General features: G+C 35.0%; 1 protein-coding gene across 2 annotated transcripts in view; it reads left to right on the top strand.

Annotated features, from left to right (window-relative positions):
* The window catches only part of NUDCD1 (NudC domain containing 1), an 87,751-nt gene that overhangs the window by 43,491 nt on the left and 16,694 nt on the right, over positions 1-27,566 (top strand). The window contains exons 4-8 of one of the 2 annotated variants that reach the window (XM_023545947.2): positions 1,765-1,945; positions 5,334-5,516; positions 9,089-9,296; positions 15,250-15,394; positions 18,957-19,082. In XM_023545947.2, the coding sequence (XP_023401715.1) occupies positions 1,765-1,945; positions 5,334-5,516; positions 9,089-9,296; positions 15,250-15,394; positions 18,957-19,082 (843 nt within the window). The remainder of the gene's footprint in view (positions 1-1,764; positions 1,946-5,333; positions 5,517-9,088; positions 9,297-15,249; positions 15,395-18,956; positions 19,083-27,566) is intronic. The other variant, XM_003408438.4, reaches the window with a different exon arrangement.

Raw genomic sequence — 27,566 nt, 5'->3', positions numbered from 1 at the left:
TGTCTCTGGTGTTTTCAGTTAGCAATTTTGACTGGACATTGGGGTTAGTGAGGTGAGAAGAATATTGCAGAATATTGATCGCTTTAGGAGAAACAACTTAGGTGAGTTTCTGGAGTTTTGGAGGAATTGGTCTTTTTTTTTTTTTGATCTAATAGAGAGAGCTAGAGGTGGGAGTAATTGGGGGACATGATAGGTTAAAAGGGGGCCAAGGGTGGTGGCGATGACCGAAATGTAGAAATGTGCTTTCCAAATATGTTGCCTCTAATGTGATGGTGCTGTATATTAACAGTATCACAGTTCAGATACTGACCTTGTTCAGAAGACTGGAAAATTCAGCATAATAAGTTTTATAAGTCCAGGCATCTACTCGGATTTCATTCCAGTCTCTCTTATTCAGGTGAGAGAGAAGGAAAAAGAGGAAACAAACCTGGCAATACTTTTTGATTCTCACTTGCCCTTCCTCTTCTTTGTCTCTCATAACCCATTGGTGTAGAGTTGATTCAGACTCGTCATGACACTATTAGACAGAATAGAACTGCCCCATACGATTTCCAAGGCCATAATCTTTATGGAAGCAGACTGCCGTATCTTTCTCCCATGGAGTAACTGGTGGGTTCGAACCACCGACCTTTTGGTTCACAGTTGGGCACTTAACCACTGCACCACCAGGGCTCGGCTCCTTTTTATCTCCCATAGTCTCCCCAAAAGCAAAACCCAATCAACCAACCGAAAACCTGTCTTCGTCTGTCATCCCTGTTATCAGTAGTGGAGGGTTGTTTATTTTTTCTTTCTGCTTATGGAAACCTTTAGAATAGATTCCAGAGATTTACTATTTGAATAATTTTGGCAGAAGTTCCCAAACACATAGGCAAATAGATGACTTTAAAGTAAACTTTTCATTACAAGTCTTTCAAGAGGGAGCAGGTAAGAGGGAATTTAAATACACATTTAAAAAAGAGAGAGATGCTGTTTCTAATAAGGTGTTTTTTCAACTATTCATTTTTCTCTAGTTATTTATTTGAAAAATCTTGTTTACAAGTCTCAAAAATCCTATTTAGCATTCATGCTAATGAAATATCTATTGCTTTAGATTGTGTTCTTGGTATAAAAAAGAATTTTATAGGATTTTGTGTAACTGTGTGTATGCTACTTAGATTTACTTTTTTTAAAGCAACTTCAGGATTGTGTTCTAAATAGCATGTGTTGAGTTATGTCTTTTGAAGGCAAATGGGCCCTTTTGTTTTTGAGAAAATAAAGTTTAACAGTGATTTGCTCTGCAGTTCCTTTGACTCTTAATTCTGTAAACAAGTCAAAAAACAACATAAAACCAATAGAGAAAAAGCATGTACATAAGCATGCACACATAAACACCCACACAGTTTCCAGAAAGGAAGAGGGAGAAAGCAGAACTAGATCATATATGAGTCAGGGGAAGAGTTGGAGAATGAATGTTGACCAGCTCCTGTGTCTTCACTTCTACTTCTCATTCTCCTTTAGATACTTTTTCATGCCCTGGTGTTTTCTTTGTTTTTAAGCCAAGAGTACTGATCATTTTTCTGTTATCCAAATAGATATTTTTTAAAAGCTTTCTTAAGGGACATTACTCAGTGTTGCCACCTTTATCCAAAGGCTTTTTTTTTTTCTTTTTTTAATTTTTGTATTCCTTATATATTCACATTGATTGTTGGATTGTTAGAATTCTGTTGTATTCCCTCTACATTCATGCAATATGTACATTTTTGTGTTTGTAATCTTTTTTTGTAGATCATGTTTAATGAAGAACTTGGGAGTCCTTTTATCATAATTCACAGTATCTCATTGCTAAAAGATGAAGAACATTCAATAGCTACCCTTCTTCTTCGAATAGAAAAGGAGGAATTGGATATGAAAGGAAGTGGTTTCTATGTTTCTTTGGAATGGGTCACTATCAGTAGGAAAAATAAAGGTAAAATATAAAAGAATTCTGACTCTTTCTGTGGTGGTTGTCCTCATTTCATAGGTTTTAAAATGCAAGGCTGTCTCTAAATGTTGTTGGCACTTTCTTGGTCATTATATTATGATTCTAGGACCTGCCAGCTGATGAACTGAGTGATTTCTGTAGTTAAGTTCTCAGGTATGGATAACAGAAAAAAATAGTAGTGTGCCTTCATAGTCAGTTGTATGTTTTGTATAAAAAGAGATATTATTACATAGTTTTTGAAGAATTTAAAATGTATATATTAATATATACAAATATTCTTACACAAGAATTTATATATATATAAATTAAATTAACCATAAATTACAGTTCAATTTAATATAAATACTTAGTTGGAAATGAGTACCTTTATTTCATTAAATCACAACTGTGATTTTTTTAAAGTCGAACTGAACTTTGTTGTTTACTTCTACCCTCAGGAAGATTGTTATTTTTTCTCATTCAGAGTGCTTCCAGGTGTAGAAAAGTCCTGACCTGCAGAAAAGTCTGTTTGAAGCTGTCTGTCTAGCTTCTAACTTGGGCACTTTTCTCCTCTATTAATTAGGATTCCCTTAATAGTGTGGACTTGTTCTTTGCCAGTGCTTAGTTCTTACTGACTCACTATGTGTATTTTTTCTGTAGTCAAGAACTAAGGGAGCTTGTTTCCATGATGGCTTTTCTCTTTGTCTCAGCAATTTTTATTAACTTATTTATTACTTTATTTGTTTATTACTTATTTGACTTGACAATTTTAAATTATTATTTATCCCTATGGAAAAATATTTTATTTACACTAGCTGCAAGTTTACAATCTGACAAAGGCTCTTAGTAGATGTTTCCTAATAGACCTCTCTATGTTATTTTAAAACTGTCCTTCCCTCCCTTTCTGTCTCTCTATATGGCAGAATAGTTTTTAACTAAGCTGAACAAATCTCTCATATTTGTTCTTTGAAGTATTTAATATGATTTGTTTGTTCTTTTTCCCCCAGTGTAGATGTTTTATCTCTTGAGGAGCAGAGTAACAAACTTTTAGATTAGGGGTTGGCAAACTTTTTCTGTAAAAGGCCAGATGGTAAATACTTCAGGCTTTGTGGACTATATGATCTCTGTCACAACTACTCAACTGTGCCAGTGTGGCACAAAAGCAGCCATTGATGACACAAAAATGAGTGAGCATCACTGTGTTTCAATAATGCTGTATTTGTAGACACTGAAATTGGAATTTCATATCATTTTACATGTAATTAAGTATTTATTCTTTGGATTTTTTTTCCAACCATTTAAAAATGTAAAATTCATTCTTAGTTTTCAGGCCGTACAAAAAAAGGCAGAGATTCTGATTGGGGCCACAGGCCATAATTTGTTGAACCCTGCTTTAGATAATATAAGGAGTCCCTGGGTGGTACAAACAGTTAAGGACTTGACTTCGAGTTGAAAGGTTGGCAGTTCGAACCCACCCAGAGGTGCCTTGAAAGATGGGCGTAGTGATCTTCCGAAAGGTCACAGCTTTGAAAACCCTGCACACATGGGGTCGCTATAAGGGAATTGACTCAACAGCAACTAACAATAAAAAAATACGCTTTAGCTAATAGAAACTTTAATCTTTTTGTTAAGGTGTGCACTGTAACATCTTAAAAAGAGAAATCTTCGTGCACATTCCTCCTCTCTTTCTCCAGGACACTTGACCTCAGTCCACAATAACTTTCATTAGATTACCTCAGAACACAAAGACTCTGTTGTAGCTCCGTCACCTCCATTCTCTTCATCTTCGCTTCCTTGGTTCAACTGGTTTCTCCCAAGGTTATAACTGTAGAAACATTAATTTTCTGTGGATAACATTATCTTTCTTTACTCAATGTCTAGTTTTTCCCTGCCACGCTCCTGTATTACTAATATAGTTGTTCTACTCTTCCTTTTTCAAATTAACCTAACAGAGCAGTGTTTTCTAAGCTATGTTTAGTGGAACACTTGACAAATTATATTTTGTGATAAAGTAAGTTTGAAATGTGGAATACAAGGTTCCCATTAAACATTATGCATATTGAAATTTCTGAGCCCCCCCCCCCAAAAAAAATTGCAGCATCTCACAGCCTTATTTTACAATGGAATTCATTTTTTGAGACGCATCTGTTATTTTTTGTTCCACACATGTTGGCAATAGCCACGCTAGAAAATAAAAGTGTCAAATTTTGGGCTCTTTAAAGATAGATAGGACTGTTTGCCCTGCATGTACGGTCTCTTACGTAGGGAGAAAGTATGGGAGTTTTTAGTTCAGTCATGAAATTCCAAGCCTATTCTTAAATATTTATGAAATGAATGAATGTAGGTGAGGATTTAGAGTTAAAAGAATGATAGAGACGAACAGGCTGTATTATTACTGTATTATTATATAGAACTCATATGACACTGAGTTGTAATTTTTGACTATTCAATATGAAATTTACAAGTCAGTCCACTTTAACAGAGTAACAGAGTGTAAGTAAAGGTATGAATGGACTCACCTGAAATGTTTGAGTATTTTTTAAAAGAAAAAATAACCAATTTTCACAGGAGAATAAAATCATTTAATGTACCTAATCAGCTGAAATATGTGAATACTTTTAAGGAAAAAGTAACCTATTTTCATAGGAGAATAAATTCAGTTAATGTACCTAAAACTTTTAGGATCCAATTAATTGTTTATATCTCTAAATGTTTAAGTGCCATTATTTGATGACAATAGGCATGTAGATTTCTGAGTGTGTATGAAACTCATTTTTATTATGAACATATTTCATTTTAAGAAAACACCTAATCAATGCCTAGAACAGGCAGAAAAGTAGTCCACAGCACACTTTTCCCTTTATGTTCAATTTGTGGCTTTTGCCAGAAGATGTATCTTCTATACATACCTGCTGGGAAGCTGGATAGGCTGTTGTCAAGGAAAAGCTGATACTCCAGTTCAGCCCATCACTTTCAAAGCCTAGAGTACTGCTGTTCAATAGAACCTTCTGGAGATGGATGTGTTTTCTAAGTGTGCCGTTCAGTACGGTAGCTGCTAGCCATTTGTGGCTTTTGAGCATTTGAATTGTGGCTAGTGTGATTGAGGAACTGAATTCTTAATTTTACTTAAATACGTACTTACAGCTGCTAGTTCCTACAGTATTGGATGGCACAACTTAAAGCAAGCAAATTTCATCAGACCCAATATTTAAAAATAAGAACTTATTTTCACAGTTCAAGTTGTAAAGTTTTTATTCTTATGAAAAGATTATAAATAGTGTGCCTTTTAATGCTAAATTTAAAGTATTTCATTTTAATTAACATGAATATACAGATATTTTCATAATAAAGTTATTTCTAATATTTTGTTCAAAAATGCTTTATTTTCCCGCAGATAATAAAAAATATGAAATAATTAAGCGTGACGTTCTCCGTGGAAAGTCAGTGCCACATTATGCTGCTCTTGAGCCCAGTGGAAATGGTCTAATGATTGTTTCTTACAAGTCCTTCCAGTTTGTTCAAACTGGTCAGGATCTTGAAGAAAATAAGGATGAAAACATGTCAGAAAAAATCAAAGGTAATATTACTTATCATCTTCATAGAGCTTGTGTATATGTATGTGCATACATATTTATGTCTGTTTTATCTTCCCGGTTAGGTTATGGGTTCTACCAGGGCAAGATTTAGATGCTTCTTTTTTTTTCCTTTATGTTTCCCAGAAGAGTGTTTTGTAAACTATACCAAGTACATAGTGTGACCGATTTAATAATTTTGTAATTGCAAAAATGTTTTTTAAAAATCTGCACATTAACTTACCTAGTTCTATGTTTAATAAATGTTTATTGAATAAATAATGTCTGTGTGCTGAAGGTGTTTATTTGAGAAGCCAGTATGTTATTGGTATTGATGGGAAGTTTATGATTTTTAATTCTTTAAAATAAGCTAAACTTGACTTATTATTGGTATATACTAAGGGAGATGTTCTACCTCTCATATTAAAAGAAGTTAGAATCACTAGTTTTTCACTTTGTTGAATGAACGAATGGAGATCGTGTTTTACGATGAAAAGAATAACAAATGTCTTTTAAAAGAAATTTTTATTTGTAAAGAAAGAATATATTTTACTTAAAGCTGTTCAAGAAGAGAATATCCCTCCTTAATCATTATTGTTCATATTTATGATGTTTATAGGCAGAGAAAAGTATACTTAACTGCAATTTTTACAATATTTAACAATTGTACATATTACTCATTGAATCAACTTTTTTCTTAAACTATTTGTTTAACATTTAATTTCTATATTTTTATAGATTTTTTAAATAAATTATTTGAAAAATATTGCAAATGTTAATATAATAACACTTGAAAAGTATTTTCCCTAGGCTTATAAATATATACACCTCTGAATACAAAGGAGTTGTGCTTGGCAGTCTTTTATTTAGTCTCTCAACACCTGTTTCTTCCTCATATGTGATGTGTTTTTGATTAGATTATCTCTAAGATTCCTTTCTGAAAAAATGCCAGGATTCTCTTAATTATAATGTTAAACTCTCCTAAGAATAGCTGTTCATGATTCTAGATCACTTGCCCTTTAGAACACCTTTGGTGAGCAACTATGAAAGAATGTCTTAATCCTTAGAATTGTTCTGCTAGTGTAGGACTGTGTAATTCTAAGACATACTAGGTAGGATACAACGTGTGTTTAAAACACTAAGTACCAGTGCAGGTGTTGTCTTTCCTTGTTGAACTCTAACATTATATCTTGCATCCTTCTTGAATTCATTATTATGACCATTCTCTTGATATAAAGTCCTAATGCCCTACAGTTTTGTTTTCCCGCCACTGAACAGCCCTCGCTTGATTTCTTTTACCCAGTTTCTATTGGGGAGTTTCTTTTATCTTTTGTTTTGTTGTAGGATTTTCACAAAAATAATGGCAAAAAGTTGTAATTTTAAAAAATTATGGATAGTTTGTTAATAAGTATGCTTTTTTAAAACACTCATTCTAAGTATATATTAGTTTCATTTTCTGTAAACCTCAAGAAACTGTATTGTCTATTAGCTATTTGGTATTGTCGTAATAATAAAAACAAAAACAAAAAAACAATGCGTTGCTGTCGAGTCAGTTCTGACTCATAGCGACCCTATAGGACAGAGTAGAACTGCCCCATAGAATTTCCAGTGAAAGCCTGGTAGATTTGAACTGCTGACCTTTTGGTTAGCACTTAACCACTACGCCACCAGGGTTTCCAATAATAATATAATTAGTAATACTTTCTTTAAAGACCAAAATCTATTTCTAAAGGCATAGGAAGGAACTCAAATCAACCAACAGTCGAGAAAATTGTTTAAGGCATTTGTATACTTCTGAAGGAGCCCTGGTTGTGCAATGGCTAAGCGCTCGGCTGCCAACCAGATCAGCACTTTGAACTCACCGAGTTCTCCATGGGAGAAAGATGTGGCAATCTGTTTCCGTAAAGAGTACAGCCTTGAAACTCTGTGGGGCAGTTCTGCTCTCTCCTATAAGGTCGCTATGAGTCGGAATCAACTTGGCAGTAATGAGTTTGAATTTTTTGGGTTTACTTTTGGGGGAAGGATTAAAAAAACAAAATCTCTTTAGTGCTTCCATGGCTTTTAGTTTATACTAAAAGCTTATGAGATATTTCCGACTCCTCCCACTTCCATTATTTGACAAAAGTTATTATATTTAAACTGCTCTGCTATCTGTTACAGAAGAAAGATGAATAAACCAAATCACTTGCCCATATGGAGCTTATAGTTGTCAATCTTCTGAGCTGTTTTTCAAACTTTTACTCTTAAGTTTACATTAAAAGTACTTGTAATGGCAGTGGAGAAAGGATCTGATAGGCCATTCAATCAGTGTGATACCCCCAAAATAACAATTTTATCCTAAAAATTTATGTAGATTTTATATTCATTTTTATACTGGGATCATGTTTGTTAAAGTAATTTTTTTTTTTTTAACTTCAAGTAAAAGTGACCATTCAGGAAAATACATTATAGTTATATCTTTGAGAATATCAAGAACCCCCGAAGTTTCTATATAAAACAGCATGCAAATGATTTTAAAAAATAACAAACAAAGCCACATTTAGCGAGAGTTTATAATATATTTAAGTATCAGGATTAGTATTAAATGTTTTATATGCATTTGCTCACTTAAATGTCAACAATTCTATGAGATGTGAATATCCTACTATCCTATTTTATAGGTTAGGAAAATGAGGCTCAGAGATTAAAGCTGCTTATCAAAGTTAATAAATAGTTAAGCCAGGATTCAGCTCAAGACTGGCAAACCCTGGAGCCTTTATCCCTAGCCACTATGTTTTATTTTTACCCAAGAAGAGGGTAGACAAACCAATGTTTATGGATGCTATTTAGCAAATATTTATTTCTTTTACATTTTAAACCTTGTTTCCTTATTGCCATAGTTACAGTATGATGAATTAAAAAATATTTCTTTAGTAGCTTGCTTTCTGAGAGATAGGCCAAGGAGATACAGAGATGAAGGGAGATTATTTTACTTAGGAGTTAGACTGAATATGCTGACAGCCGTTGAATTTCCTGCGATATTGCTTACATGCAGCAAACTTGTTGGGTGGGATAGTCAACAGCTATATGTTACAAGGAAAATGCGTCTTTGTGTGTGTATGTATATCCTACCAAATATATCATCTCCTGTATCACAGTTACATTGCCTTAATGGTGGCAAATCAAAATGGTGAAAGTTTTGTTATCAGACAGTTTACGACATATTTGGTATTCTTTCAAATTTGGAATCCACTGTGTGGGTGTGGGTGTGTGTGTGTGTGTACAGGAGAAGGAGAAGAACAGAAGGATGAAGATTAGGGAGGAAGGAGAAGAATGAGAGTAAAGGATTGCTGTCAGTATTTTTTGGGTGCTTTATCTTGTGGAGCATTAGCTAAGACAGGAAGAGGAAAACGTTGAATGCAGTTGCTACAACTCTTAAAGTGAAAATTCACTGGAAAGATCTGTGTGTATTTATTATTATTATTTATTAGCTGATTACTAGAAAATATGCTAATATTCTTTGAGATAAGTGTTCGTATGTTAGGTTTTTGTGTTCCAGTCTCATTTCTTGCTACATAAAGCGTTTTTCTTTTCCCAGTAGAACCTCTGTATTACTGGCAACAGACTGAAGATGATTTGACAGTAACAACCCAGCTTCCAGAAGGCACTTCCAAGGAGGACATTCAAGTCCAGTTTTTGCCTGATCACATGAGCATTGTGCTGAAGGGTCAGCTGTTTTTGGAAGGAAAGCTCTATTCATCTATTGATCGTGAAAGTAGTACATATATAATTAAAGAAAATAACGGGTATTTTTATAGTTTTATTTATATTTAAATTTTTGTTTATTTTTTTTCCTCCTTTCCACAGTGATTACATCAAAGGTGAATTACAGTAGTTTTGTTTTTTTGTATTGCTGATTATTTCTTTAAGATAGATGCTTAAATGTGGAATTATTGGGTCAAAGGAGACATGGTAGTATAGTGGTTAAGCACTATGGCTGCTAACCAAAAGGTCAGCGGTTCAAATCCACTAGCTGTTCCTTAGAAACTGTATAGGGGAAGTTCTGCTCTGTCCTAACGGGTCACTGTGATTCAGAATCGACTCAAAGGCAACAGATTATTGGATCAAAGAGCATAATTGTGGTAAAGGTTAAAGTTACCATTATAATGATTGCTTTTGGTATATAATAGTGCTTTGTATTACCCACTCTGAATATAATAGTAACAATAATGGTAATAATAATTGCAAATTTGATAGGTAAAAAATATATATCTTAATTTTTAAGCTTTTTAGTTAGAATATCTTTTTTCTTTAATTTGCTGACTAGATAATACCTTCTCATTATTGAAAGATTTTAAAATATATAAAAGTATACACTGAGAAGCCTCCCTCCAGTCACGCATCCTCTCACCCTCCACAACCATTATTATTACTTTCCTTCCAGAGGTATTTTATGCATATCAAATAGTATATATAGTCCTTTTTGCATTTAAGACATACTGTCCACAGTTATACAGCTTGCTTTTGTTTACTTCCAACAATAAATTTTAGAGATTTTTCCATAAAGAATACATGAAGATTAAAATTTTTTATAGCTTCATAGCATTTTGCTGTATCAACTGCACTATTATTTAAAAAATCAGTTCTCTATTATACATTTAGATGTTTTCAGTCTTTTAGTACAGTAACTTTATATCAGTATAATTTCAAATGTGTTGGAATATATTTGAAGAAAAAATTCCTAGAGGTGGAATAATTGAAATGTCTTTGAAAATTGTGGAGGATAGATACTTTTTCTTCTGTATATGGCCATTTATGTATTTTTTGTGAATTCTGTGTTCAGGACACACACACATAAAACAGTAAACATAAAAGAAAAAATTATGAAGTTTATCAAAACAAAAAATTTCTGCACATCAAACCTGAATGCTACTCTGCAATAAAAAAGAATGAACTACTGGTATATAGACAACAATGTAAATGAATGAAACACGTGGGGTGAAAAAGGCCAGATCCCAAAAAAAAAAAGAAATTATGTGGTTTATGATTCCACATGTATAAAATTCTAAAGCTGGTAGAGCTCATCTATGGTGATACAAATCAGAATAGTAGGGACTATCTCCCTACACTATCTCCCTACTTCTAGGGTGCAGGGAATTGACTGTAAAAGGGCACAAAGGAACTTTCTGGAGTAGTGAAAATGTTCAGTAGCTTCATTGGGTTACACAGGTATGCATTTGTGATTCTTAGTGAGTTCTGCCTTTAAAATCTGAGAATTTTATCATTTGTAAGTTATAACTCAGTAAACGGAGTGTATAAAAAAAGGTAAACAAAAGTTTTCTCTTAAAGTTACTTCACAAAAAATATTATCTTCCACTCTCACTGCTATGCCCCTTTGTAAATCTGTTGTCCCAGATACTTTGCTTCCCAATCATTGGTATTAATGAGATGAGTTTCTTTCATAATAGATCAAGCCTAAGTAATTATTGATTAATTGATGGGTTTATTAATAGTATTAGGCACTCAATTTAAAAATGATCAAATTTGGTCAGAAAATGGGTGTTTGGTTGATTTATAATAATAGAATAAAGATCTTCTGACCACCAGGTTAATGTTGCATGAAGGAAAACAGATATTTTTTATGCTGACTATAGTTCTTGAGTAGTAGTAGTATGACCCATGTGAGTCTTTAATAAAAGTCTAAATTGTAGGTGTCTAAGAAATGTATGTCTAGTTCAAAAAAAATTTTAAGCTTTAAAAGCTGGTATCCTGAATTCATTTTATTATTGGAGATGTGTCATGACTTAGTTACATTTTTAAATATATCAGGTTAAAAACTCAGTTATTTGAAAGAATCTTTAAAAAATATATCTGCACATATTTAATCATATTTTAGAAATGTGTGAGATTTGAGGGCATCTAGAACATATTGTTAAATGGAAGTTATCAAGCAGTAATCCAGAAAAAGTTGAGGGAAATAGATGGACCTCATGAAAATACTTTCAGCATTTAAAACATGAACCTAGACCAGAATTATTTTCCCACGAAATCTGAGGTGCTTGATTAGTACTTTATGTTACAGAAGATAATTACAGTGATGTGTAGGTGGTATTGTTAGTTTAAAAACACATGATTTTCTGTACTTGATTGTTCAGGTCTCTATTTTTCCAATAATTAATGTTTCCTTTTTTTTTTTATCTAACTTTAGAATGATTTCTTAACGAATCTGAAGTTTATTGTGTATGACGTTATGTGTTCCTTTTTGCTTGGGTGTTGTTGTTGTTAGATGCTGTCAAGTCGGTTCCGACTCATAGGGGCCCCATGCAAAACAGAACAATCCTGCGACATCCTCGCAATCATTGCCACGTTTGAGCCCACCATTGCAGCCACTGTGTCAGTCCACCTTGTTGAGAGTCTTTCTCTTTTCTGCTAACCCTGTACTTTACCAGTCATGATGTCCTTCTCCAGGGACTGGTACCTTCTGACAACATGTCCAAAGTATGTAAGATGTAATCGTGCCATCCTTGCTTCTAAGGAACGTTCTGGTTGTACTTCTTCCAAAACAGATTTGTTCGTTCTTTTGGCAGTCCATGGTATATTCAGTATTCTTCGCCAACATCATAATTCAAAGGTGTCAGTTCTTCAGTCTTCCTTATTCATTGTCCAACTTTCACATGCATGTGATGCAATTGAAAATACCATGGCTTGGGTCAGGTGCACCTTAGTCTTCAAGGTGACATCTTTGCCTTTCAGCACTTTAAAGAAGTCCTTTGCGGCAGATTTGCCCAGTGCAATGTGTCTTTGGATTTCTTGACTGCGGCTTCCATGGGTGTTGAGTCCGTGTGGATCCAAGTAAAATTAAACCCTTGACAACTTCAGTCTTTTCTCTGTTTATCATGGTATTGCTTATTTGTCCAGTTGTGAGGATTTTTTGTTTTCTTTATGTTGAGGTGTAATCCATACTGAAGGTTGTGGTCTCTGATCTTCATCAGTAAGTGCTTCAAGTCCTTTTCACTTTCAGCAAGCAACACTGAGTCATCTATATAATGCAGGTTGTAAATGAGTCTTCCTCCAATCCTGATGTCCCATTCTTCTTCATATAGTTCAGCTTCTCGGATTATTTGCTCAGCATACAGGTTGAATAGGTATGGTGAAAGGATACAACCCTGACGCATACCTTTTCTGACTTTAAACCAAGCAGTATCCCCTCATTCTGTCTGAATAACTGCCCCTTGATCTATGTACAGGTTCCTCATCAGCACAGGTGTTCTGGAATTCCCATTCTTAACAACGTTATCCATAATTTGTTATCATGCACACAGTGGAATACCTTTGCATAGTCAATAAAACACAGGTAAACATCCTTCTGGTCTTCTCTGCTTTCAGCCAGGATCCGTCTGACATCAGGAATGATATCCCTGGTACCACGTCCTCTTCTGAATTTGGCCTGAATTTCTGGCAGTTCCCTATTGATATACTGCTGCAGCCGCTTTTGAAAGATCTTCAGCAAAATTTTGCTTGCGTGTGATATTAATGATATTGTTCTATAATTTCCGCATTCGGTTGGATCCCCTTTCTTGGGAATAGGCATAAATATGGATCTTTTCCAGTCAGTTGGCCAGGAAGCTGTCTTCCATATTTCTTGGCATAGACGAATGAGCACGTCCAGCACTGCATCCGTTTGTTGAAGCAGATAGTAGGACAATATTTTTAAAATGTGGAAATGCAGTCATGCTAAAAGGATTGTATAACTGAAATCATATGAACTCTTTCTAACCTTTTTAGTTAGCAACTGACTAAAGATAGTATTTTTACCGTCTGGTCACTAGGTAAAAATTCCTTAATAGCTGTTTACGTATACATTTACAGAGGGACAGAGTAGTGCAGTACTTGGAACCAGACTGCCTTACTAGCTTGTGACCTTGAAAAGTTTCTTAACCTCTCAGTGCCTTTTTTTCTTACCTGTATAATGGAGATAATGTTGTTGTTACGTGTCGTTGAGTTGGTTCCGACTCATCGTGACCCTGTGTATGATAGAACAAAACACTGCCTGGTCCTGTGCCATTCTCACAGTCATTATTCTTAAGCCCATGTTGCAGCCACTGTGTTGAGGGTCTTCCTCTTTTTTGCTGACCCTCTACTTTACCAACCATGGTGTCCTTCTCCAGGGACTGGTCCCTCCTGATAATATGTCCAAAGTATATGAGACGAAGTCTCGCCATCCTTGCTTTTAAGGAGCGTTCTGGGTATACTTCTTCCAAGACAGATTTGTTCCTTCTTCTGACAGTCCATGGTATATTCATTGTTCTTTGCCAACACCATAATTCAAAGGCATCATAATAGTACATACCTTATTTGGTTTTGGTGAACATTAAATGAGTTAGAACAGGTAAAGTACTTAAGAGAGCATCTGGCATATAGTTAGTATTAGGCAAATATAAGCTGCCTTTGTTGTCATTATCACCTACTATTGTTACTGTTGTTATCATCAAGATTAAATTTTTCCTTAATAAATATAACTGAATTTGAGCGTTATCAATTGTGGTGACAATTTTCAATGCTAATGATAGGACCTCATATTACCTAAGATTTTATTCTGTATAGTCTCTTAAAATAAGTAGTTTTCAGGAAATTTTAAAATAGTATAATTAATTCATGAGGTGGTGAAAATAACAGCCTTGAAAAAGAATAGCTGATAAGTTTGAATGTTCTATTTGATAATTATGATTATGATAATTATAATAGTTATTATTATATTCTTGCAATTGTTTGCTTGCAGTTGTGTTTCAGGGCATGGGCTAGTATGGTTCATGTGTAGAGAATGGCACACGGACAAGTTTGCTTCGCTCTGTAGAGCACTTACCCCTACCACCACCCCACTTTTCTTTGTGTCACAGCGAGGGCTGCTTCTGAAAACAGCTTGGTTGGGTTTGGCTTCCGATTCAAGGGGAACATGGGCCCAACTTTTTATTCTCCTATGTCCATAGTCGGCCCTGGCTCAGCGCTCTCCCTTTCCTGCTGCATCAGTTCTTGATGGCCGTTCCTTGACAGGCCGTTTTTAGTGCAATTTGTAATTTGTGTTTAACAGCTTAAATGCACAGCCTTAGGTTTTAAATAAATTAGTAGAGACCACATTTAATTTCTTTTTTCAGTTCTTTTAAAGTGTATAATTTAAAACTTTGTATTGCTTTAACCTGCCTGCTCTTTAGATTAATAATCAAATAGTATGGCTACTCGTCTGTGAAAATAAAGTTAATTGTTTGTCCCCTACAGGAACAGGTACCCTTAGCTACAGGTCCATTCCAGTTAACTTTGTATGACCCCTCTTACCTGACCCACTCCCCTAAAATGTCTCATAGATCTGTGATGCTTGCATTTCCATATTACTTAAATTCTGCAACACAGCACACACCTGGGCTACACAATACTTTTTCTGGTTGGTATCACTTTTTCCAGTCATTACCCTCTTCAAGTCATCCTTCACATTCATACTAAAAGATTTTTCAAAAACTATATTTATAATGGTCTTTTGAAAAATTTCTGGTGGTAGCTTCCTTGTTTACTTATTAAATACAAGTTCTTTAGCCTTGGATTAAAGGTTTTCTATCACATGCAAAGGTAAAATAAACAAGATGTTTAGTAAAACATCCTCTGGGACAACAGAGGGGCAGTTCCTGTGGAAGATATTTTTTGTATATTAGATTGTATAATTTGCATATTTGCTTAATGTAACATCACTTTTTTCATTTAAACTTCTAGCTTGGAAATTTCTTTGATTAAGAAGAATGAAGGCCAGACATGGCCAGAGCTAATAGTTGGAGATAAACAAGGGGAATTCATAAGGGACTCAGCCCAGTGTGCTGCAATAGCTGAACGTTTAATGCATTTGACCTCTGAAGAACTGGTAAGCAATCAAAGTAGTTGTGCGACTTTCCAAGGGTCCTGAAGTATGGTGTATGAGGATTATGCCATGTTTTTCAAACTTTAGTTTGCTTGTTTTAAAAGTCATAGGTACTACTGACCTGATGTTTGAACATGGCTTAAAGTATTCATTCCTTACACCCTGAGATTATATACATAAATGTGTGGGTATGTGTGTATGTATATATGTATGTATATGTCAGTCAGCACATGTATAGTATTTGTTTTATTGCTATCTTGAATTATAGTAATGAGGAAGACTGTATGAAGAATTAGTATACAGTAGAATTAATTGCATCCTAAGATAGAAAAGATTAGAATATTGAAAGTAAATGTCTGCCAAAATAAAACGTGACCAAAATTGAGAAACCAAGTTTCATGTTTGCCAGCGACAATTGGAAATTTCAGCAATAACTGGAATTCATTGATTTTATAGCCCTGTTGTCACAGCAAACCATGCAGGCTACCTTGCCCTTAAGCATTCATTTAGCAAATTGCAGTAGGCTCTGGGGATATAATAATAGTGTATTAATGGGGTCTGTTTTGTGGTTGTAGATAATTGCTGCTAATTACCTTTTAAACGTGATGGTTTCAAATGAATATTGATACTTTTGAAAAAGTTATATATACTAGAATACCCGTGTGTCTGTTACATTTTGAAAAAACATAATCATGTCATCTGCACATAAAGGCAATTTTTTTTTCTGAAAAGTGCACAAATCATAACTATACACCTTTGCATATTTAAAAAAAAAAAAAAACACTCTACTACACAGATCAAGAAATAAAATATTACTAGCACCCCAGAAGTCTGTCATTTCTGCTTCTAGGTTTCTCCCTACCTCCAAAGGTAACCACTATTACCTTTCATCACCGTGGATTAGTTTTGCCTGTTTTTTTTTTTTTATATAAGTAATATCATACTAATAGAGTCCTGGTGGCACAGTGGTTAAGAGCTTGACTGCTAACCAAAAAGGTCGGCAGTTCGAATCTACCAGCTGCTCCTTGGAAACCATATGGGACAGTTCTGCTCTGTCCTGTAGGGTCGCTATGACTCGGAATTGACTCTGTGGCAGTAGGTTTGTTTTTTTGTTTGTTTAATATCATACTTTGTACTTACGGTAGACTGCTGCTTTGGTGGCCCCTGAGGAGCCATGCTTCCTGGAGTGTTTGTGTAAGATCGGTATTTTCTCTGTCACAATGTCTCGGGGCTTGGCCATGTGACCAGCTTTGTCTGATGAGACATTAGCAAGCATGATAGAAATGGAGAAGTCTTGATAAACACTTGTACATTGTGGCTTGATACCTTCACTGTTCCTTCATGCTATGCCATCATGCTATGGAGAAGCCCAAGTCCACTTGGAGAGACCCATATGGAAGAAAATTGGGTCCCTGGACAACAGTCGCAGCTAAGCTCTGAGCTGGAGACCTGCATGAACTGCGGCCCTTTGAGTGAAGCCATTTGAACCTTCCAGCTGTTCATGTGCCCCATTTCATATCACATGAAGCAGAGGAACTGGCTGGTCAAACCTCAAAATTATAAGAAATAATAAATCGTCATTGTTTTAAGCTATTAAGTTGTGGGGTGACTTTACACAGCAAAGAATAACTGAAACAAATGGTACCAAGAGATGGGATGGGGGTGCTGTAATGGAAAACTGAAATGTACCATTGACTTTTGGGACTGGGCATAGGTGGTAGCTAGAAGGGCTGTATTAGCTTCCCATTGCTGCTGTAACATTACCACACAGAGGCTTAGACAACACAGTTTAAATGAATTCAAACCCATTGTGTTATTAAAGAATAGAAAAAGTCTAATTAGAGATCAGAGCCATAAATATTTTTTCCTTAACTTTAAGGGATTATCTGCTAGGGCTAAAGCAAATTATACTTTTAAAGGATACATGTGAAATTCAAATTAAAGCATAATTTCTGTAATAAAACTAGTATGTTTCTTCAAAGAAATTTGACAAGATTATACTGTATCAACTATAAAAATGATAATAAACTCAGTCTTCATGATAGCACAACCTGTGATAACACAAATCCTGGATAATTTGTCTCTTGATTCCTCTTCTCTGCCCAGCCCCCATTCTCAAATGGGGAAAGGTTAAAATTTTTTTCTGAGTAGAGTATGTGTATGTATGTGAGGGGAGGATGGCTAGGATCATGGAGGAATAGGCGTGACTGAGGTGAAAGCCTTTCAGAGAACTGTGTCTCTGGGAAAGGGGAATGTGGAGGGTGTGTTCTTTATTCACCTGGACATATCTCCTTGATGAATCTGACAAATGGGCACCAATTAACTGGGAGATGGTTAGAATTGTTTTCTCTTCCAGCCACAGCAACAAAAATTGTCCCCATTGATACTTAAGCTGTAACGGTCAGCAGCACCAGGTGGCTCCATATCCCAGCTGAGGCATGGACAGATTTTTGATTACAAAGATGTCCCAGAAATCCCAACCATTTAGTTTCACAGACTCTCTGAGGTCATTTCATTCAATTCCCAGTAACATGACTCTATTTTGCCAAACTAGATATGTGGACATTTGGTCAATTGTTTTACGATTGTATTTCTGGCATATACACGTATGTGTATAATTTATTAATTGTGATCTTTTTTCTCTGTGAGGCATATATATCCTTGTATTTAAGCAGTGGAGCATATTGAAATTGCTTTTATGATTCTATTTTATTGCCACTTTTGGTGTATTAGCTATATCTCTATGTTTTTTGTTTGTGTGAATGTGTGTATGTTTATATTTATGTTTAGTGGTTCTTGAGTTTACAGTAATGTTTTCAACTTATCACTTGCTAGGCTTCAAATAATATATCACTTCAATTATAATTTAAGAACTGATTTGCTTGAGATTCTTTGGGTTTCTTAGATCTGTGGGGTTACAGTTGCATCAAATGTGAAAAATTTTCAGCCGTTACTTCTTGAAATTTTTTTTCTGTTTTCTCTTTCAATTACCAACTTGTTAGACCATTTAATATTGCTGTGCAGTTAACTAGGTTTTTTTTTTTTATTGTTGTTGTTTTTTGTTTTCAGTCTCCATTGCTGTGCAGTTAACTAGGTTTTTTTTTTTTATTGTTGTTGTTTTTTGTTTTCAGTCTCCATTGCTGTGCAGTTAACTAGGTTTTTTTTTTATTGTTGTTGTTTTTTGTTTTCAGTCTCCACTTCTTTTTGGATAGTCTATTGCTGTGTCTTCAAGCTCACTGTCTTCTGCAATGTCTAATCAGCTGTCAAGTCCCATCTTTTTTGATTTTCATTTGAAATATTATGTTTTCATATCTCGAAGCTTAATTTTATATATGTATTTTCTATTTTATCATCATGTTCATGGTTTATATCTTTGAGCATATGAAAATGCATTGATAATAGCTATTTTAATGTCCATTTTTGCCATTTCTGCTGTTTTTGATGATGTTTTCACTGGCTGTGGGTCTGAAATTAGTTTTTAATTATTGTTGTAATCTCAACATTTCTAATATAAAAACCCATTTCTTTATCATCATTTATTAACTCATTTATTTTCTGGTTTAAGAATCCAAATCCAGATAAAGAAAAGCCTCCCTGTAACGCTCAAGAGCTAGAAGAATGTGATATTTTCTTTGAAGAGAGTTCCAGTTTATGCCGATTTGATGGCAATACATTAAAAACTACTCATGTGGTAAGTTCTTGTTAATGGTATTTCTAAAAAAAGTTTTTAAATAAATTTAAGCTACTCAGATGAGATAACTGAAAGACCAAATACATGTTTCGTGAAGATACCTTGGATTGTAGTGTGGTGGCTTGATTGACAGTTATTTACTCTGTAAGGCCCTTGGGTAGCACAAACAATTTGTGCTTGTCTCATAACCTAAATGTTGGAGGTTCAAACCCACCCAGTGGTACCATGGCAGAAAAGCCTGGCAATCTGCCTCTGTCAATATTACAACCAAGAAAACCCTATGGAGCAGTTCTACTCTGTAACACATGCGGTCTCCATGAGTTGAAATCAACTCAATGGCAATGAGTTCTGTTTTTTGATACTCAGTAAAGTAGCATATTTCTCTAACCCCTCCCTCCAGTAAACCAATACTGGTATTGAATTGTTACTACTGCATATTAATACCTTTCAATTGGCTTCTTTTCATGCCGTTTTCTTTTTGTATATAATTGTGATCTTGCAATTTGTATGATTTTAAAATCAGCTTTTTTCATTCAACATTAAAACATAAACATTTTCTCGTTATTCGATTATGTTTTAGTAATTGGATAATACTATGAAGTTATTACTGTGTATGTGTCTGTGTATGTGTTTAGTGGTTATTGTAGAGATTACAGTATATATTTTTAACAAGTTTTTTTTAAATTGCTTCATTCATGACAATGTTTTGTAAAAAATCCCTTTGTTATAGGAATCCTTTTCTCTATTCAGGGGTATTTATGAAATAAAGAGTTATAGAAGTCAAATTAATGAGTCATAAAGTAAAAGTCTTTTTGTTTGATCTTTTCTTCCTTGAAGCCACTGGAAGGGTTCAAACTGCCAACCTTTCCATTAGCAGCTTAGTGCTTAACGGTTTACGCCACTAGGGCTCCTTTTTGTCATTCATACAGATGTTTTTTTTTCCCCCTCAATTGTTGTTGATCTTTTTTGAAAAATAAGGCTGCTTGGAGTTGAGAGCTAGGAGTCTGAGGTGAGTTTGAATTCCAGCTTTACCACTTTTAATTTCTGTGAGTTTGAGCAAGTCACTTGACTGCCCTAAGCCTCAGGCTCCTCAGCTGTAAGACAGCAACGGTAATATCCATCTGCAGGCACTTGTTGGGAAGATTATTGAGTTACTGCATTTGCCTGATAGTAACAGCTCAGTAAATAGTAATTATTAAGGATTTCTTATGTATATTTTTGCACATACTGAAGGTTTTAATTTTTACATAACCAGGAGCCAGTAAGTACTCTAAGGAGTAGCAGAAGGGGACCAAAATAAAACCCTTATAATTGATAAATTACAGTATGAGAGCCAAGTGCACCTGTTCACAAAACCCTAGAATTTGACAGATTTAGCCACAGTCAAAGGCAATGCTGAACCAGTTTAGCATTCGCTTAGGACTCTAGCTCCTTGGAAGAAAAAGTGATAGAACTGAGCAGAATACGCCCAGTTAGATACCAACCCTTACAAACCAGTGGTCGCTTTATTCCCTAGGGATATATAGAAGCTGGAGTATCATACCAGTGCATCTTTTCTGCATAGTGTCATAGATGGAGATATCGGAGCGAGGGAGAAATACAATATAGTGAACAAGGACATCCTGCCAACTTTGAAGAAACTCTGGATCTATAGAACTGTCTGTGTTTCATTTTCCTCATGTTATAGGTAGATTAGACCAGGATCAGGTAGATGAAGGTTAGATGAGATCAGAGAAAGAGCCAGCAGTAGAAACTAGATCTGCAGATTTCTAGTATTCTTTTCCATACTTTTCCCTGAACCACCAGGATCATAAGCTGCAGTTTGGAAGTCCAAAGCCAGTACAGTCAGTTCTCTGCTTCTGAAAAAAATGTGTTCCTAAGAAACATTAATGGTAGACTTCTATCTTATAAGCAGTTTCTAGCCTCAGAGTTAAGAAATATATAAGCAACTCCTCACTGCACCATAGTTTTTAGAGACAGTATTTATGAAACATTTCCATCATTTTGTACATATTTTTTTTTAACCACAGTTGAATGTTCAATCTGGTGTAAGTCTAAATAGTATGTGATTAAAACTAATGATTCTTATCTTTGTCTCAGTTGGATTAAATTTGAGACCAAGTTTCTTTTTCAGAATTAATAGCACTTTCTTTTTTATTATTAGTTGTTTTCGTAAATATTGGCAAGATACAGTAAAATAAAAATGCACCAACATTGCTGTTCTGGTATAAATGGAGTGGGTGAAAATGGAACAGCTTCCAACAGATAAGTAAATAAGCCCATCTGCTTTTTAAAGGCAGATTTGGTGTTTCAGAATAGTATGTGAAAGTCAAGGTCTGCTTGATCAAAATAGCTTTTTTAGTCAAAAGTAGCCAACTTGTCATTGGAGGGAGAAGATGGAGAGGACTGTAATTTGGCTGTTTCATTGATACTTTCACTTTAGGAACCAAACCAAACTTCTTTATTACCTGTCTTGTTCTCTAAATCTTACCTTTTAAGTATTTCTAAAATACTAACTTCAAGTTCCTTCTTCTTTTTGATTTTATCTTTCATGACAAATTGAAATTTACCTGTACACGGAAAGGTCAGTATATGTCCTTGTAGTTTGGGAAAAAGTAGTATAACACAAAGGTCAAAACTCTATATTGTAATTGACAGATTTTCTAAAATATAAAATTCTCTGAAAGAAATGGAAATTGGGGTTAGACTTTGGCCTTTGGAAAATAAAATGTTAAATGAATATATGAAGCAGCACAATAAAAGAGAGAAATATTAAATATCAGCCTTGAAGAAAAAATAGTAAGATGTGGTCCCTGGGTTGTAAATCTCAGATCAGAAGGCAGATACAATTGTAGAGTAATTATTTTTGTCTCTACCTAGAGCTGTGCTGTCCAGAACAGCCAGTAGGCACGTTTGGTAGTTATCGATTGCTTAAAACTGTGACTGGTCTGAATGGAGATGTGCTGTAAGTGGAAAATACACATCTAGATTTAAAGACAATATGAAAAAATGTATATAAATTATTAATAAATGTTTATATTGATTTTATGTTGAAATGATAATTGTTTAGATATGATTGGATTAAATAAAATATATTAAGTTTTCCTGTTTCTTTTTAGATTTTAATGTGGCTACTAAATATTTAATATTTTGTATGAGGCTGGCATTATATTTTTGTTGTGCAACAGTGACCTGTAGTGTTCAAATGAAATAGAAAAAGACTTCAGCAATCACAAAGTGACAGGATAATTAAAAATATCAAATTGCAGTAGATTTCTCAGATCAGATGATATTCATCAGATGCTGCTCCAGTGACTGAAACAGCTAAAAAGAATATTTGCAACTTATAAATAAGCTCATTGAGATGAGAAGCAGATGAGTTACAAACAGATAATTTTGAGTTAATATTATCAAAGGTAGAAAAGGCATGTACTGTACATACTAATTTTTGCAAAAAAATGATAAGGACAGGATCAGAAATTATATTGGAAGAAAATATAGTTAGAAAGTATCTAAACCAGTGCTTCTTAACTTTTTGGTCTCAGTACTGTATACTTTTAAGCTCCTTGGGGTCCTTCATATGTGTGTGTGTGTGTGTATAATTTACCATATGATAACTTTAGTGAAGGGTAAGACAGTACACAATACTGGGGAAGCCAGCACAACTTGACCAAGGCAAGGTCACGGAAGCTTCATAGATACATCCAGATTCCTGGACGGACTGAATTACTGGGCTGAGGGCTGAGGACTATGGTCTCAGAGGACATCTAGCTTAATTGGCATAACATAGTTTATAAAGAAAATGTTCTACATCCCACTTTTGTAAGTAGCATCTGGAGTCTTAAATGTTTGTGAGCAACCATCAAAGATACTCCACTGGTCCCACCCTGTCTGGAGCAAAGAAGAAGGAAGAAGACCAAAGACACAAGGGAAAGATTAGTTCAAAGAACTAATGGACCACAACTACCACAACCTCCACCAGACTGAGTCCAGCACAACTAGATGGTGCCTGGCTACCACCACCAACTGTTCTGACAGGGATCACAATAGAGGGTCCTGGACAGAATGGGGGAAAAAATGTAGAACAAAATTCTAACTCACAGAAAAAGACCAGACTTAACTGGTCTGACAGAGACTGGAGAACCCCCAAGAGTATGGCCCCTGGACACCCTTTTAACTCAGTAAAACAGAAAAAAAAAAAAAAAGAAAAATTTTTTTACCATATTAGAATTAAAACTAAGAAATTAAAAAAATACTAAAAAAAAACAAAAAAAAAAAAAACCAGTTTCATAGAGTCGATTCCGACTCGTAGCGACACTAGTTTATTTAAAAATAACCTAATATGTATTAACATAAATAACAAGTGCATTTTCCAAAGCAAAAAAAAAAAAAAAAAAAAAAACTGGCAACTAAAGTGACAATGTTTTACATTTTTGCAAATTCCTTAAATGTCTGGATTAATAGAATACAGTTAAAGTCTCATATCTGGTTCTGTGTTTAATCTGTTGTAATATGGTATTTTGGTTGAAGTATATGAAAAATTTTCAGCCTCATTTAGATGTATAATTGGAAAATGGAGAAATATTTAAATATTGTTTTCAGATATGGTGTTTTGATATTATACCAAAATTGAACAAGTGGTAATTTCTTAAACATGAGTTGCAATGTGGAATGTGAGACCATATCAGCAAATTTATCATACTATTCCTTTAAAATCCATTGGTCTTTCAGACTCTTTGTTGTTGTGTGCTGTTGAGATGGTTGCAACTCATAGCAGCCCTGTAGGACAGAGTAGAACTGTTCCATAAGGCTTCCTAGGCTGAAATCTTTATGGGGCAGATTGTCATGTCTTTTCTCCCATGGAGACACTGGTGGGTTTGAACTGCTGACCTTTTGGTTAGCAGCTGAGTGTTTAACCATTGTGCCACCAGAACATCTCAGACACTTTGAATGGGTATTTTATCCATGCGTGATGTTGGTCATTTGGAAATGTTAAATGTTAGTTCTCTGAGTTATGCAGATTTGCTAAATGTTGATTCATTTTATTATTCAATATTTAAAACCACATTTGTTAGTATTGCCACCCATCTCACAAGAAACAGCTTTAAGGATCAGGAAGCTGCCGTCCTCACAGTGATGGATACACATTTTCCAGAATTCAGAAGCTCATATTTTATCATTGGCAACAAATACCCTTAAGTTCTCTTGAATTGACAGGCTCGCTTCATTAACTTTTGAGAAAATGTTTGCAAAATACAGAATTTTGAATAACCATAGTTTGTCAGTTGTTGTTTTAAGATGATATTCCAAGTTTAGGAAGTGACTGTTTTAGTGCTTACACCTCAAACAATTTCAAAAAGCGCTTTACGTTGAGACAACCACGGTACTTCAAGATGCTGCACAGGTGCTTTGTGCGTGCTTCCCAGTTAGTCGCACAGAGTAGTAAAAAGACAGACACTCAAGAGTCAAGATTTAATCAAAATAATACTGCTTTCTTAAGGATATTTTTAAAGTGAAACTGGCATTGCCTTTACTGCTAGTATGTAGCAGGGAAGAATCCAATGACTATTGTTAGTATAGCGTGGTTTGGGGCTGCTGCCATGGTTTGAACTATGACTTAACAATTTTACCTTCTCTTGTTTTTGTACTACCTATACAAATTTATACACAGTAAAAAAGGCAAATTAAGTCCTTGCATGTCACCCTTAAGAATGGCTCATCTAAAACATGAGTTCAGCTATTGCACATGCCATTAACTGTTTACATAGCGTGGCACTAATTTACCTGTTTACAAATTACAGAAGAACACGTGTCCATACTTCTTGAAATACTAATATATTCCACCGAATGAATAATTTAAAAGAATCAGCACAAAGCTAGTTCCTATGAGGCAGAGAGAGATTAAAGATGTCCCAAATGTCCAGCTTTTCCAGATTGCTGTACCACTCCATCATCTCTTAACATCAATTCCTCCTCCCCTCCTCAGTAGCCTCCCTTCCATCTTTAGGTTCTGTAATTCACTGCAGTGTCTCACAGAACTCATGAACCATGTCAAGGAAATGGCTCACACGGTTGTGGAGGCTGGCAAGTCCCGCATCCATGGGTCAGGCTTAGGCTTATCCTGACTCACATGGCTGCAGGGGCCGATGAACCCAAATCAGCAAGCTAGATGACAGGCTGCTGACTCACAAAGCTGCAGAAGCAGGTGTATCAGGTGAGTTGGTAGTCTGGCCCATGGGGCAGTAGAAGCTGGCGAATCCCAGAATCTACAGGTCAGATGGCATGCCACTGGGTCAAGTTCCAAGAACCAGAGGTCAAACAATGCGTTGAACACAGCATCCAGATGCCGAGAGAGAGCCCCACCAGAGCAGACACATATAAGAGAGCCCCACCAGAGCAGACACATATGTACCTTGAATGCAGGCCCAGGGAAGGGCGTGACTTGAGTAAGAGTGGGACTCAAGTCCTGCAAGGTTGTAACTCAGGATAGTACCCAACATTAATCCTGCCTCATTAACTCACAGAGATTAGGATTTGCAACACATAAAATAGGGGATGATTAGATCACAAAATGGAGGACAGCCACACAATACTGAGAATCATGGCCTAGCCAAACCAACAGATAACCCCAACCATCACAAGTTTCATATACCCTATTTGTATAAAAAAAAAAATAGGTCCTCTCAATCATTGTGTGTGAGTCAAAGGGCCATATTAAGTAATTCATTGCACCATATTCACCAAATACGATTACCCCTAATGGATTTCTATTTCCCATAATTTTGGAAATTATAAATAGCAGCATTAAATATATTCTTGCATATTTTCTTCATTATGTTGAATTTTTGACCTCGGACTAAAGTGCCTGATTTATTGGAGCAGTTCATCGGTCACCACTTTTACTGCAGCTGAACTAAAATTGAGCAAATATATATTGAGTACTTTAAATATGGAGATATGTTGGTAATCAAAACAGTCTCTATTTTTAAAGATTGTACAGCTAAATGTGGAAAACAGGCAAGTAAATACATGTTTATAATTTTAATTATTGTGTGTGTTAGGTACGGAGAGAGGGTTGTATCAGACAAGTTGAAACTTGTGTAATAACCCAGAGATTATGGTTCTTTTTGAAATATTACAGCTAATTTGGCATGGCTAGAGTATAGAGCCCTTAAAGCAGGGAAGTGAAGGTATATACTTAATATTTTTTGTGTTTCCAGTTTAATGTGTGTGAATTGATATGTGAGATATGTGAGTTTTATATTGAGCATCTTTGACTCGTTTTGATGTATGTATGTTGACAAATTTTATCTGCTTGTGTAGGAGTCCTTCCTGCTGGCACAAGTGGTTAAGCGGTTGGCTGCTGGCCAAAAAGGTTGAGAGTTCGAATCCACCATCTGCTCCTGGGAAACCCTGTGGGGCAGTTCTGCTCTATCTTAGAGGGTTGCTGTGAGTCAGGATTGACTCGATGGCAATGGGTTTGGGTTTTTTGGTAGGAGCTTCTGTTTTATTCATAACCTGCTTTTCAGTTCCTTACATAGCATGTGATTTGATTGTGGTTCATATTGTAGACATTTCCCATTAACTCTCTCGTTACCATTTGCTTTTTTCCTCCTATTTTAATGACATTTTAAATGTTTATATATTTGAGTTGGTCGACGTTTAACTTTCTTCTGTTTCTTTTGAGCTTAATGTTCTTAGAGTATTATTACCCTTGTAGAGACTTGATAAGTATTCATACTATTTTCTGTTTATATCTGTAATCTATTTTTTGTATGACTAATTTATTTGAGATTTATTTGTCCATTTCATCTATATTAAGAACTTTGTTGATGAATGGATACTCAAACAAAAATGCAAGTCAGGATTTGATAAGACTTCTTTTTAGTTACTTCAGACATCAATTTTAAACACACTGTGCATGAACAGCTTATCGACACAACTGATCAAAAAAGAATATGGACTGTGTTTTATAATATCTGGATTACCAGATCTGATGTAATGCCCAACCAGGGACGTGCTCTTGTGGTACATAATAACTAGTATAAAATGGAGTTTGGGAGAGCATGCAGTGTGGTGATTAATGTGTGGGCTTTGGAGGCAAAACTGAATTTAAATCCCAGCCACCACTTACTAGCTTTTTAACTGAAATTCCTTAACCTGTTGAGTTTTAGTGTTCTCGTCTATAAAATGGGATTGTATTCCTACTTCTCAGGTAGTGAAAGTTAAACAAGGTAGTAGATATAACTTAGCTCAGTACTTTATGCATAGTAAACATGGAGAAAATCATTCTAGCAATTAACTGTGTGTGTTCAGAATATTAATTTGGAATGAAAGTTTCTTGTCAAAGTTTCTTTTCAACCTGGCTTCCTTAGATTCACTTTATTTCTGAATAGATAGAACCTGTTTTTAATGTTATTTTTTAATTTAATTTGGTAATTGCAGTGATTAAAGTACTTAAATATCTTTACTTTGACATTTAAT

Source organism: Loxodonta africana, chromosome 14 (genome assembly GCF_030014295.1).
Source record: "Loxodonta africana isolate mLoxAfr1 chromosome 14, mLoxAfr1.hap2, whole genome shotgun sequence".
In the NCBI taxonomy this organism is placed as follows: domain Eukaryota; kingdom Metazoa; phylum Chordata; class Mammalia; order Proboscidea; family Elephantidae; genus Loxodonta; species Loxodonta africana.
The sequence above is the reverse complement of the archived record's forward strand: the minus strand, read 5'-3'. Positions and strand labels throughout refer to the sequence as shown.